The sequence below is a fragment of the Orcinus orca genome, chromosome 7, assembly GCF_937001465.1.
Source record: "Orcinus orca chromosome 7, mOrcOrc1.1, whole genome shotgun sequence".
NCBI lineage: Eukaryota > Metazoa > Chordata > Mammalia > Artiodactyla > Delphinidae > Orcinus > Orcinus orca.
The window spans coordinates 77,640,507-77,655,737 of record NC_064565.1 but is presented as its reverse complement, the minus strand read 5'-3'; the positions used below and the strand labels follow the sequence as shown (position 1 = coordinate 77,655,737).

The window sequence follows — 15,231 nt, the reverse complement described above, 5'->3', positions numbered from 1 at the left end:
GCCGTTCCCTTGGCCCAGAACGCTCCTCCCTCCGCACTTCACACGGCTCGCCCCCTCACCCCCCAGGACACGACTGGAGTATCACCATCTCAGTGAGGCATCCCTGGCCACCCTATATCAAACGATACACCGTGGAACCCTCACCCTCACACAGTCCTTCTGTGCCCTCGTCACCATCTCCAGCACCATTTAGTTTATTTCCTTCTCTGGTTTATGGTCTCTCCCCCTGCTAGGATGTAAGCTCAAAAGGGCCAAGATATTTGCCCAGTACCTGCACTCATGCCTGGTACTTGACAGGCACTCAAATAACAACTGCTGAACCACTGGATCAACACTATTCCCCCTGCTGGGGAAATTATCTCCTGGGCCTAAACCCTATTCCTTATCTATGTGGCAAATTCATCCTTCAAGACTCCCACTGTCCCATCCCCCAGCTCCTCAGGCAGGGCTGAACACCCTCTCCCTGGCACACCCACAGCACCTGATCCACGGGGACCACACTCAGACACCTGTGAGGACAGGGGGCACTACTGATAATTATGCTGATACAACAGGAGCGACGGACTGTCCAGGGCAGGCCTGAACACATGGGCACTCTGATCTCCCACCTTTTTCACGGCAGTTCTCTCTTCTCCAGTTATTTGCTCACTGGTCTGTTTCCCACACGAGGCTGTGAATCCTTAGGGATGAATAATTTTTGTATCCCCAACACCTCACACATACTGTAGATGCTGAATAATGTTGATCAAATGAATGAACAATCACTTCTGCTCGAGGGTTTGGATCCCTGAGACAGGCTGGAGCGGGTGGAAAGTACACCTAGACAGTGAGGACAGCACAAGCCCCCTTCCTGGGGCTGGTCCTCCAGGGCCTGCTTCCCTTGCATGGATTTCTGTCCCATGACAGCCCCAGTGCCCACTCCTGGTTCCCCAGTCTCCCAAGGATGGGCCCCCTTGGGAGCCTTACTGCACTCGGTTTCTATTACTCCTGGCTTTGCTGATTTCCCCAGACTGGATCAGGACCAGTATTTGCCGGGCCCTGTTTAGACAAACTCCCACACAGTTCCCTTCGACCCACCCATCCGGTCCTACTGCCACACAAGTCCCAGCACCAGACCACAGCAGCGAGTCTTATTTCAACAACAAAGGGGGCACCCCTCCCCTGAACACACCCCCTCTAGAGAGCACTCCTCACGTGGGTTCCAAGTGCAGATGAAGTGTTAGGCTAACGCTTTTCAGGGCTGAGGCCTCAGTGCCACTCCTTTGGATGAAATGGATCTCTTCCAGAAGGCTGCAGAATTTCTCAGGGCCTGTGAAAGTCCTGTAACATTCTGGCAGAAAGCAACCTATTTTGTCAAGAATCCATTTTTTCCCCTTAATATTATACACCAATGAAATAATCATGTATGCTGGTATGAACGTGTGCCCGGCTTTATGAATTGCCTTTTCAAAATAAACTTTCAAGTCTGAGATGTGCATTTTTCTGAGAAGTGATAAAAATTCGAATTAGGGATCTAGAAATTAGGATTCTGAGACTTCTCAGACATACAAAAACACTTTTCATTAATAAATGTATTCTTCTATCACGATGATTTTCATGGTAAAAACATTATGGTAGTATAGAACCAACCTTCCAACTTTAATTTTAAAAGTTCATAATCTGAAAGAGAAATTAGCTGAGGCCCCTTTCTGCCAAGAGTATATATTCTGAAAGACACTGTTTTGAAAATAACTCCCATAAAGCAACAGACTGAGAATAAAAGTTTGAGAGTTAAAGGCAGGAAGTTCAGTTCATGGAGCTTCATAAAATCCGATTCAGTGCGAAGCCCAGACGTGTCTCTCAGCATGGACCCAGCTTCAGGAAGCTTCAATTTAACACCTATCCTTCACTACCACATTGCATTGCACTGTTAACAGGAATCAATCTCTCTCATCAAGAAGTCTTCTCATCCACATTTGTCCAGAATCCAACAAGTATGTGCCAAGACAGCAAATACGGTGGCTGCTTTCTGCTTATTCTGACCCATGACAGTCGTGCAGAAAGGGAAAGGGGCAATTTGAACTCTTTTTGAGATGGTGGCATTCCACATGAGATGTTCACTTAAGGTATCCCAACTAAAGAGTAAGACGGAGCTCAGATGCCCCCCTGCACACGTTACTCATGTGGATTAGAGACGTACACAGATGCAGAGCCTTCCAGATCACAACCTATGGGCTACTGACTTAAACTACCTGAGAGAACATGACTTAGAGGTGCTTTATAAGAAGACTATTTAAATTCATTTTGTTTTTCACAAAAGCTTCCCTCCCTTTGCTCTACCCTTTTCCCCCCTAACCAGTGGTTTGAACAATCTTGGTTTCTGTATACTTAAGTTTGAGGATTGTCTCCCTCACGAAGACAGGAATTTTATCTGCTTTGTTCAACTGCTGTATGTCAGTGCCTAAAAGAGAGTCTGGCATATGGTAAGCTCTCGATAAACACTTGCTCAGTAAATGAGTAACTTTCCTAAAGCAAAAAGTAGAAAGAATGCTAGATGGGAAAGCATAAAACCCTTTTCTGCAAGTGGTTTTCTGGGAGGGACTGAATCAATAGGAGGCTCCGCTATTCCAAAAAGGAAATGAGGGAAATAATACAAAAGTCTCAGTGACATCACATCAACACACAAACACACAAACACACACTCCTTCTCACTTTCCTTGAGAAAGCACTTTAACACCCGGTTGTACAAGCAACCTCTATGAGAGTTCAGAATCTAGCTGTCATAAAAGTTCTCAAAACAAATAAAATTCTACTCACAGAATTTCAACTCCGCTTAGAGGAAAATACTGATAACAAGAAAAGGGACAACACCTGGGGCTTCTGCCCTAAACCCTTATCCTAAGCTCTGGACACCCAACCCCAGCACTGGCACATTTTGAGATATAGTCAGAAATGTTTTTTATAACATGTATCTGGTTCACCCTGAATGGAGTAAAATAACACGATTAACAAGGACTCAAAACACACAAGCTTTCTAGCAATGTCATTCTCTGGGCACTAGTATCTGGTCCTGCAAAATCAACTGTCATAAAATTAGGGGTCAGAGGTTCCCTAGAGACAGGGGGTCACATCTGGACAACTGACAGGAACATATTCCAAATCCTCCCATTAATCACTTGTCCATTTTTAGGTGAGAGTAGCCAGAAATTTTTCAAGGCCTTAAGACATTTTTCTCAGTTTTTAGAATTTGTTGCAAGGCTTTTCATTGACTGAAATGGAAAGACAGCTTGCTTCTAACAGTGCTTTCATAATGCCTGCGTAATATGGCCACCACACCATGTCTCAATCTGCGAAGGACACATTTCAGCTCACTCCTGGGTCGTGACTACCGGGAAGGATTGGTGGTGGGGCACTTTTCCTTTTAGCAGCATGTTCCCTTCAACAGACACTGCATATAATTAGATGGGAAGTGCTCTGCATCAGGAATAAATCGAACCTGAACACTCAGTGTTGAAGAGCACTATAATACTTTAGTCTACTTTTTTATAAAAATGAAAAAAAATTCTCATTACACTGCATGAAGTTTTGAATAAACGCAGCCAATAGCATGCGAAGAATACTCTGATTTCCTTGAGTTGTCAGAGATGAGATAGTACAAGTAAAATGTAATGAAATATTATTTAAAACCTCTTTTGTTCTCTTGTTATTGAGCTCTTAAGAGAAAAGCACTGAAAGCACCACAGAGATGCACAGGATAAAGTTCCTGGTCTATATTAACTTCTATCTCATTAAAGAAGATGACATGGAAACACAATTAACCACAGTAAGAAAGGTGATGTGCCAGATCACATGAGTGGTTCTGAGAACTCAGAGGCAGGAACAGTCACTGGTGGGTTAGTCTGGAGCTGATCAAGCCTTTAAGACAGAACCTAGGAGACAGGCGGGATGTTAAGAGTAGAGTTGGGGTATGAGGTGGGAGAGGCAGAAAGGAAAAGACATGGAAAGCTGCGACTCAAAAGGAGGTTCCACGAAGGCATGAAGTGGTGTTTGGGCTGGAGAGGAGGACGAAGGCTGGACTGCCAAGAGCCTGAACGGTAAGCCAAGGAACCTGGAGTTCACTCAAATAGTAATGGGGAGCCCAGGAAGGTTTCCGGGAATAGCATGATGTGGTTTTAGGAAGATCCATCTGAGGGTGATACACTCTATCTAGTGCTGCAAGATGAAAAGGCAATCACCCAAGGGAAGGCCAGTGGATTTGGTAACTAAAATATCAGAAGGTGTTTGTCACCGTGCTATTCTGAGTGGAGGGAGAGTAAATAGTTCAGTTATCTCCCTTATCTCTCTCCCCTATCATTCTTTCCCATCCCTGACGTTAGGCAGTTCTCCATGAACGCAGTTACTGAGAGGTCTGAAATGTACCGTACGAAGTCCTCACTGGGATATTTAAGAAAAATTCCTTATGTGCAAAATATTTAAAAATCATGCTGGAAAGACACAGCTTACACAATTAGAAAAGTAAACAGTATCATCTATGCTGCCCAGCAGGGCCCTCATTTCTCTGGGCAAGCCACCCAACGTTATCACGCTCAAGGTGTAGGTCCAAACATACAGGGGACAGGAATCCAGAGAAGGGAATAGAAGAGGTATGACAACAGAAAACCATTTCTGAAAAGGAACATAGATAAGAAGCCACTGTTTATCTTCATTTTATTCATTTATACATTTCTGCTGTCTGAGTCACGTACTTAAGTAGAATGTAAATATTTTTCAATTGTCTGAAATCTAAAGAAAGATAATTTCTGGACACCTTCAAAAACACATGAGCTATGAGGGAAATATCTGGATGGTTTTGCAGACTAACAGTGAACAACAGGTCAAATGAAATTCCAAATGTAATCTGGGGTTAATTAATCAGCAATTTTCAAGGTACTTGGTTTGAGCAGCTGCTTAAGTTCTTTTTTTTTTAAACATCTTTATTGGAGTATAATTGCTTTACAATGGTGTGTTAGTTTCTGCTTCATAACAAAGTGAATCAGTTATACATATACATATGTTCCCATATCTCTTCCCTCTTGCGTCTCCCTCCCTCCCACCCTCCCTATTCCACCCCTCTAGGTGGTCACAAAGCACCGAGCTGATCTCCCTGTGCTATGCGGCTGCTTCCCACTAGCAATCTATTTTATGTTTGGTAGTGAACATATGTCCATGCCACTCTCTTTGTCACAGCTTACCCTTCCCCCTCCCCATATCCTCAAGTCCATTCTCTAGTAGGTCTGTGTCTTTATTCCCGTCTTACCCCTAGGTTCTTCATGACCTTTTTTTTTTTCCTTAGATTCCATACATATGTGTTAGCATACCGTATCTGTTTTTCTCTTTCCGACTTACTTCACTCTGTATGACAGTCTCTAGGTCCATCCACCTCACTACAAATAACTCGATTTCGTTTCTTTTCATGGCTAATATTCCACTGTATATATGTGCCACATCTTCTTTATCCATTCATCTGATGATGGACACTTAGGTTGCTTCCATCTCCTGGCTATTGTAAATAGAGCTGCAATGAACATTTTGGTACATGACTCTTTTTGAATTATGGTTTTCTCAGCGTATATGCCCAGTAGCGGGATTGCTGGGTCATATGGTAGTTCTTTTTGTAGTTTTTTAAGGAACCTCCATACTATTCTCCATAGTGGCTGTATCAATTTACATTCCCACCAGCAGTGCAAGAGTGTTCCCTTTTCTCCACACCCTCTCCGGCATTTATTGTTTGTAGATATTTTGATGATGGCCATTCTGACTGGTGTGAGATGATATCTCATTGTAGTTTTTTTTTGTTTTTTGTTTTGTTTTGTTTTGTCTTTTTGCGATACGCGGGCCTCTCACTGTTGTGGCCTCTCCCGTCACGGAGCACAGGCTCCGGACGCGCAGGCTCAGCAGCCATGGCTCATGGGCCCAGCCGCTCCACGGCATGTGGGATCTTCCCGGACCGGGGCACGAATCCATGTCCCCTGCATCGGCAGGCGGACTCTCAACCACTGTGCCACCAGGGAAGCCCTCATTGTAGTTTTGATTTGCATTTCTCTAATGATTAGTGATGCTGAGATCCTTTCATGTGTTTGTTGGCAGTCTGTATATCTTCTCTGGAGAAATGTCTATTTAGGTCTTCTGCCCATTTTTGGATTGGGTTGTTTGTTTTTTTGTTATTGAGCTGCATGAGCTGCTTGTAAATTTTGGAGATTAATCCTTTGTCAGTTGCTTTAAAGTTCTTTTTTATTCAAATTGGAACCAAATTCTTGAAGAGTTATGATTAGAATGCATCAAAAGCTTGAAATCATCTTATCCTATTATATCACAAAGATCCTATGAGAGAAGGTCAGGTTGGGTTTTAGTAGGGAACCTAGCTAGCACTGACCCTGTTTCAGATGCTGTCAAAGATGGACACTCACAAAGAATAATGCAGGAAAATGCATTAAAGGAAGTGGAAATGTCCCACCGTGGAGGACAAAGTGGTAACGAAGAGCCTGTTAAAATGTCGGAAATGTGTCCCACATATCTCATTATTACATTAATTATTATATTTAACACTGTTAATAGCAACAGCTGTCCATAACGACAGATTCCCTGCTAAGCACTTTACTTATATCAGATAATTATATTTTCTAAATATCTACTAGATAGTTATCCCTCACAAAAATCCTATGAGTTAATAATTATTTTCCCATTGTACACAACAAATTACTTAATTTATGAGTTGAAGTTTTTTCAAGTAATTTGCTCAAGATGACATGGTTTGTAACTGGAAAATCTGGGACTCAAACCAAGTCCTGTTCAATATATTTTGAACACTTACTTTCAGGTGCTAAGAATATTATGGTGAGCAAAAGCTGGCATGGCAGGTGAAGCTGACATGAATCAAATAATCCCATGAAGAAATGTTTAACTGTAACTGTGACAAGAGCAATAGATCTGACCTTGGCAAGGAGGGGGTGAGGGATGGACATTTCTTCCTTGAGGTCTAATGCAATCTAAGATCTAAAGGAAGAACAGGAGTTGCCTTGGGGAAAAGGGAGGGAAAAGCATTCCAGGCAGAAGGCACAGAATGTGCAAAGATGACGTGGTAGGAAGGAGTGTGCTGAGGACTGAAAGAACAAAGTGAGGTGGGGAGGGAGCTGTGATATGAATCTAGGGAATTCAGATTTATTAGATGAGACTGTACCTTTCACCCCATGCACAATGTTTTATAGATCATGGTAAAAAGATTCTGTCTTTATCTTAAGCACACTGGGAATTTATTTTATTGCTGGTGTGGTGTTTTTCCCTTGGGGGGTAAGGGGTGAACTTGGGTAGGAGTGCTATGCAGCCTCTTATAGGAATCTTTCAGGAACAGGGATAAAAGTGGATATTCCACAGCATGAATTTCTATGTTCTAGGATGGACATCTATTATATATCTAAACAACCCCAAAGTGGAGATTTAAGCTGAAAATGGAAGAATGGCATGTGGTCTCTGGAAGCAAACTGAGCCACAGCTAAGTTATCCTGGAGCGTCCAGGATGCAGGAACACAGGCAACCCAAAGGTAGCAGAATACAACTGCACAGTAAGAGGCCATAAGAAGAAAACGGTGGAACCCATTTCCAGCTGAGAGGCACAGCAGATGACTGTTTTCACACCTCTGCTCCCGACCCACGAGCTTTGATAAATGACTTATTTCTCTGAGACAACTTCCCCATTTGTAATGGTACCTTCCTCACAGGATTATTTTGAGAATGATGTGAGTTATAATACATGGAAAGTATGTAGAGAAGTACCTGCACATAGTAAGTATTCAATAAATACAAGCCATTACTGTTACTGTTATCATTAATGCTATTATTGTAAAAGATCATAATTTGTGGTAAGCAGTTAAGGAAGGGAAAACATTTGTAAATATATCTCTGAGACAACATGTTCTCAAACTTGCACATACATATGAATCACCTGGAATGCTTGTGACAAATGTAGATTCCTGGCTTGTTAGAGGTAAGGCCTAGGCAACTAGGTTTTTCCTGAGCTCCTGGGGAACTCTGACATAGCTGATCTAAGCATTTGAGAGGCATGGCTTCAAGGCCTAGAATTTAAAATAAATATTAAGGCATCAAATAAGGTATTTCATTGCAGGGACTTTAACTATAGGGATAACTTTATCAAACAAATTTCAGATTTTTTTTTTGAATTTTAGAATTTTATTTTTTTATACAGCAGGTTCTTATTAGTTATCCATTTTATACATATTAGTGTATATATGTCAATCCCAATAGATTTTATTTTTGTTAAGGCAAAATGAAACAAGTTCACTTGCAAAACCTACTTCTAGGAGAAAACTGAATAATCAGAATCCGCTTGATTGGTAGAATACTGTGTTTAGTTTTTAATAACCATTTTTACAAATTATTTAAATCTTTAGTTCCAAACAGTCCAAAAATGTCACTGTATGCTCCACTATCAAAAGAAACTAAAATAAACATCTGGACAGTGGTATGTATATTCTTTAATTATTACATTTATTTTCTAGCAAAAATAATAGAGCCCATCTTCAATCATACAGAGAAAATTCTTCTCTGCTAGGACACAACTAAAACTCTGCAGATTCTTTCACTTTAGTTCAGGGTTTCTCAACCTCAGTACTGTGTAATTATTGTAGGTTATTATTTACAGGAATTATTTACAATAACAAGTGACCTCAGAAAAATCAAACAAGTGACTAACTTCAGGGAGGGTGAAATCATTGGCTTAATGTACACATCTGGTGAACAATGTCCATGAATATTATAAACTGAAGGGATTACTTATTCCTTTTCCTCAGAAACTATTACACAACCCAACACTTGGGATCTTTCTTGACCCAAAAAGAGCATGAAAATGCTGCTTGGGCTCTTTATAATAACAAACAATGACCATTCCTGTTTTATTTGAAAAAATAATTAGCAGCAGCTGCTACTTACACAGAATTTTTAACAGAAGATACTTTACATACTGAACCCAAATATTTCAGAACTTAAAGAGCCTGAGGCCAAATGAAATATTCTGCCTTTTTTTTTTTTTAGTTTAAAATAAGGCATAACAATTAACTTCCACATTCCTTCATCTAATTTTTAAAAATGACTAAAACATTTTCCTGAGACTCAAAGGAAACAGCTGGACACATCTGTCAACTAGACAGCTCTGGAGTGAAAGAGAAACTTAATGCTTTAATACCATACTTACATGTGTGGGCTCAGTTCATAAAAATTTCTGTTCCTGTAATCTTCCACTTTCTCTGGTGAATAAATGGGCAATGACCGGTATGGGTTAACAGATATAACCACACTTCCAATGTATGTCTGCAAAAGAAAGAATAAAATATACCCATTTTAACATCTTAAGTCTTAATGTTGCATGGTTTCATCCTTTTAAAAACACTAGTCCTACGGCCTGACCACTCATTTTATACTTTTCAAGAATATTTCTAAAGACAGATGGTCAATAATGTTTATTCATTTTGCTGATAAATGGAGAGCATAGATTTATACATTGAAAATATCTTTCAAAATAAATCTCTAGATTAATTCATGACCCTGGATAAGAGTCCTCCAAAGCCCTGTCATACTTGCCAAAAATGTTGTCACCAACCACGGCTAATTGTGAGCAAGAGCTATGCCTTCCCCGATTCCGAGTAGAACTGGTGTTTCCCTCTCTCATCTTTATCCTCCTATTTCAGTCTACAGTAACCCAGGCTTCCCCTCCTCCCTACCCATACCCATACCTATCCAATGGGGCCTTGACTTTGGCACTGTCCTTACACAGCCTGTCCATCTCTACAATGGGCTCCGACCACATACAATTCAATATTAGAGTCACAGTTATCCCTTGGGTATTCAAAGAAAATCATTTCATGTTATATCTAGTGGACTTTAATCTCAGAATTTAAATGTACTTGCTGAAAGACAGTACATTTCATGTTGAATTTAAATTTAATGTAGAATTTAAATGTACTCTCAGAGGGATTAATGCTCCTATTTTAACAGACAGTAACACTCTCACACTGCAAACCAGAACACTAGTTATCTTGCTTTCCATTTCGATCTTAAATTCCTGGCAGCAAGAGCAGTGTTGGTTTAGGTCATTTTGTACAAAGACTAGCGCAATGCCACAAGCAAAAGTCACTTAACTGTAACTCATCTTAGCTCCATTTTTCCTTTCAGTTTCAACATTATAAAGATGGCTGCGGGGGTGGTGGAAGGGGGATGCTAACAAACACATGTCAGTGATAAAAAGCTTTTTTAATAAAAAGGTGAAAAAAAGAAAGGAAAGAAGAAAGAAAAAAGTCACTTCCAACTTCCCCGCCTTTCCAGGGCCATGCAACAAAAGATGACATTTTTAGAGCAACAAGTTTTTCCAGTATTGTCACCACTGGATTCAAGCAGATTGTCAGATCAAACAGTATAGAAAAGAGAACAGCAGAAATGTTCTGATTTTTTTTTCAAAACATGGGTCACAATTATTTTAATTATAAGATTTTTTCCCCCAACCTGGAAAACTGAACAGGTCATTTTTATACCTATTTTCATCCTATAAGAATACAATCTTAGCAAGAGTACGTAAGACTGCTGCTGTAAAGAAAAACTCTCAGCTCCCATGCAATTAGGGTTATCTATTTCTGACACCCTAGCACTAAGGACCCAACTAATCTGGCCTGACAAGCAACGAGTCCAAATGTCTTAACTTATTCCATTTAGATAAGACTCTTCCAGAAAGGTTTCTTCACAGTCCAACCCACCTGGGCAAGTAGATGGGAGATGCTAGAGACTGAATAACTGTCTGAACAGCTTATAACTAATAGACTAGAATTACTTAGATTGGTAGATATGAGAATACAATAATTGATTTAGTCCTTTAATATCTGTTGATTGAAAGATCAGCCTTCTTTAGTAGAAAAGTACATGAATCTCCCTTTTTAAGGTAGTTTCTTGAATACAATAATTAAAATACATATTTGCTGTTAGCAAAGAAACCAGTTACCAAGTTGCTCTTTAAAACCAAATTTCACGGGCGGCTAAATTCTTGATGAAAATCTGCCTGTGTGGCATTCTTGCATGGAGAACAAACTCAGCTGCCTCAAACCCAAAATCAAAAGCCACACTACTAAGTTTTAAATTTCTCTTTGTTACTTGTGACTTTCATACATACTGAATTGTGTGTGCTTTTCCCCCCAGCTGTTTTCTTATCACCTAGAACAGGGCTGGCCCATGAATAATGTCCCATAAATATTTAACTGAATGACTAACATGCACAGAATCCATTCAACACTAAGAACATGGATGGTACAAACCACTTTCACACAACTATTCTTCTGTTGAAATATAATACCGAGTACACTGCCATACAGTGCCTAATATTTTACTAAACCTATATGCCACGTGTAACCACCGAACAAACCCTTCAACTATATCCTTCCCGCCTCGGGTTCCTTGTCCGACTGTGGTAGACTGTTTGCAAAGATGGCTGGAACAATTCCTACCACCCCTTTATACAAAACCTTTGAAATGTGACTCTGCCACTCCTTCTATCAAGAGACAGAGTTTATCCTCCACCCCGTCAATCTGGACTTGTCTATGTGACTGATTTGACCAAAGGGACATTATAAGATGAGATACAAGCAGAGGCTTGAGCATTTTTGTATTAGGATGCTGCCCCTCCCCCACCCTTATGACTGACACTAGAAGCCATGATGCAAATGAACTTGAGCTAGACTGTTGGAGAGGTCACACAGAAAGACAAGGGCCTGAACTACACAGCCTGACAACCATCAGACACATGAGTGAGGCCATTCTAAACCATCCAGTCCCTGTTAGGCCACCAAATGCCTAAAGCCACATTCACGATCCCAGGTGAGACCAGCAGAAGTTACACCAAGCTGAACTCAGCCTATATTGCTATCCCAGAGAACTGTGTGCAAACAGATGGTCGCTGTTTTATGCAATTAACTGGGGGTGGGGGTTACACAGAGACAATTACCTTACCGATACACCAACACGGCTCAACAAGTAAGAAAAAGGACCAAGCAGGACAAGCTTTATCAATCTGAATAAGCAAACAGTAAAGGAAACTGTGCTCTCCCTCTCCATTCCACTTTATATGTTTCAGATATGCATCCTCTAATCTTGAACTTCTAGTAGGTTTGTCCCGTACTGTGTCATACATGCCCTTGCTGTTTATGGGTTTTTTCCTTGAAGGTTCCATGTGCATTAGTCAAAGATTTAAATAGTCCCACATCTGCCAACAGAATAACTCAAATGTTCATAGTCAAGCCTCCTTTCTCTGAGACACAAAAGATACTCCTGGGGCTTCCCTGGTGGCGCAGTGGTTGAGAATCTGCCTGCCAATGCAGGGGACACGGGTTCGAGCCCTGGTCTGGGAGGATCCCACATGCCGCGGAGCAACTAGGCCCGTGAGCCACAACTACTGAGCCTGCGTGTCTGGAGCCTGTGCTCCGCAACAAGAGAGGCCGCGATAGTGAGAGGCCCGCGCGCCGCGATGAAGAGTGGCCCCCGCTCGCCGCAACTAGAGAAAGCCCTCGCACAGAAACGAAGACCCAACACAGCAAAAATAAATTAATTAATTAATAAACTCCTACCCCCAACATCTTCTTTAAGAAAAAGATACTCCTGGAAGCAGCTGATAGGCTGGGTGGAGTTTACAATCCTATTCCAGTTTTAGGCAGCTATCTACTCTACATTCAAGTAACTGCAATAACAAATTAAACCTCCTTTCCAGGGAGCAGAACAATAGTGACCAGACAGTTCAGTTTTACATCAATTAACATTTGGGCTTATAAATGATATACATCTGTCCCTCAGTATCCCTAGGGGATTGGTTCCAAGACCACCTGCAGAGACTGACCAAAGTCCAAGGATGCTCAAACAAGGATGCCTTCTATAAAACAGCATAGTATTTGCATGTAATCTACACACATCCTCCCTCCCGTGTACTTTAAATCATCTCTAGACTACTTATAATACCTTATACAATGTAAATGCTATATAAATAATTGTTGGCTCATGGCAAATTCAAGTTTTGCTTTTTGGAACTCTCTGGAATATTTCCCATGAATATTTTTGATTTGTGGTTGATTGGATCTGTGGGTGAGGAACCCACAGACCAAGGGCTGACCGTACTTCATTATTTTTTTAACAAGAAACTGTATACAATTTAAAGTCAGTATTTTCTTATTGCATCATGCTCTAAAAAAGATCCTAAACTAAATCATTAAGTAACCACTGGAATAAAGAAGTTGGAGGTAAGACACAGTTTCTTAAACTTAAGTATGTGCATAAGAGAGCTGGGCATTACGTGTCCTTTTTATTCTGAATATGCCAAGGAGAAAAAAAACCAAAAAACAAAAGAAAGAAAAGCACTGTAAACTTTTACAAAAGGGAGCAACAAAGAGGATCTGCCTCTTGTCCTCTAGAATTCCACTCACTCACTCAACTGGAAATAAGAGGTAGGTATGTACTGGGTCCAGCACCAATGAGCTACTGCGGACTCGGACGGTGCCAGTGAGAGAGCCCACAAAAGGCCTCCAGCAGCTTAGCTCATTCCCACCAGACCACTTCTGGGCTGCGCTCACATTCCACCTGGTCCCTATGTCCCAAATGGCTCACAGAGCAACTCCTACTGGAATCCGGAGCCGGCTCTTCTATTAGGCTGATTACACCAAAAAGGACTCCTTTCTCATAACGGCAAAAACTACTTAGCAATTAGGTTCTATCTACCTTCTCCAAATGAGACAAGTGTGGCTCTCATGACCCTCAATGGATGGATGGATGGATGAGCTCAATCAATGTACTTTATTTCCTCAGTGGAAACAACCTCCTAGCCATCCCGGCCAACCTAGTTCACAACCTCCATGCTCCGGGCCCCCAGCACCCCAAGTCCTGAAGCGTGCACACCACCCTGACAACAGAAGGCCACCTCCACTCTCACCACCCTGCGGAACCAGCCTCTGACATCTAGGAGGGGAAAGGGAAGGGGAGGGGAGGGGAGGGGACAAGACAAGAAGAAGAGAAAAGGAAAAGGGAAGAGGGAAAGGAAAGGCTCTACATTTCTACAAATGGCATATTCAATTAACAAGTTTATCTTTCACTTCTCAAGGGCAGACATTAAACCAAGAATGTACAAACACTCCTAAGTCAAAACAATCCCTGTCTTCGTATGTCAGATATCTCTAGAATTCCAGAACAGATGCCTTGTGAATAACCAAATAATACTCGAGTGCTCCTACAGTGATTACAGTGAAAACGGAAGTCTTTTCTGGAGGTGGTCATCCAGCAACCGCCACTCTCCAGACCACAATCCAGAAGCCAGAGGAAAGGTCCCTGACAGATATATAACCCAAGGATCACGCATTTCATTCTATAAGAAAGTTCTTCCAGAGCCCCATCCTCAGAGATTCTATTTCAATGGTCGGGGGAAGGGCCAGGCATCTGCATCTCGTACAGTCTCCCCGGAAAAAGAAACGTGTAACCAGAGTTAAAAACCACTGCTTGGGGGCTTCCCTGGTGGTGCAGTGGTTGAGTCCGCCTGCCGATGCGGGGGACGCGGGTTCGTGCCCCGGTCCGGGAGGATCCCGCGTGCCACGGAGTGGCTGGGCCCGTGAGCCATGGCCGCTGAGCCTGCGCGTCCGCAACGGGAGAGGCCACAACAGTGAGAGGCCCGCGTAACACACACACACACACACACACACACACACACACACACACACACACACACACACACACACACAAAACCACTGCTTGTAGCCTTCACCCTCAGGGCTCACAGGACCAGGTTTTACTTTCAAATGCAGCAACCATGCTAGTGTTGCTGTTGGTCTATCTGCTATTTTACCTTCCCCTTTAAATTGTCCTATGTAATTAATTCTGTCAACATTTCAAGAACAAAAGAAAATTCTTCTGGCTACCCTTTCATTTCAGCCACATTTATAATAAACTTGGCATATGGCATCTCAGCACACTACAGAGAAACAGCGGCAACATCTGTAAATTGGGGCCTTCTCATGGCAGTATGTTTCAAATGTTTGCCTATGACTCACTGTAAAAAATAAAATTTGCATCACAACCAAGTATGTGTGTTTGAGTGTATATTTACATACACATATGTGCATACATATGTATGAAATAAGTTTCACAAAATCATAAATATCCTTATCATGTGCAATGTACTGATATACTTTG

The 15,231-nt window shown here is 41.7% G+C and overlaps 1 protein-coding gene across 5 annotated transcripts in view; it reads right to left on the bottom strand.

Annotated features, from left to right (window-relative positions):
- Positions 1-15,231, bottom strand: part of MYO1B (myosin IB) — a 182,646-nt gene that overhangs the window by 121,629 nt on the left and 45,786 nt on the right. For all 5 annotated transcript variants that reach the window (XM_033400313.2, XM_004276947.3, XM_033400310.2 and 2 more), the window contains exon 3: positions 9,224-9,339. In XM_033400313.2, coding sequence (XP_033256204.1) covers positions 9,224-9,339 — 116 coding nt within the window. The remainder of the gene's footprint in view (positions 1-9,223; positions 9,340-15,231) is intronic.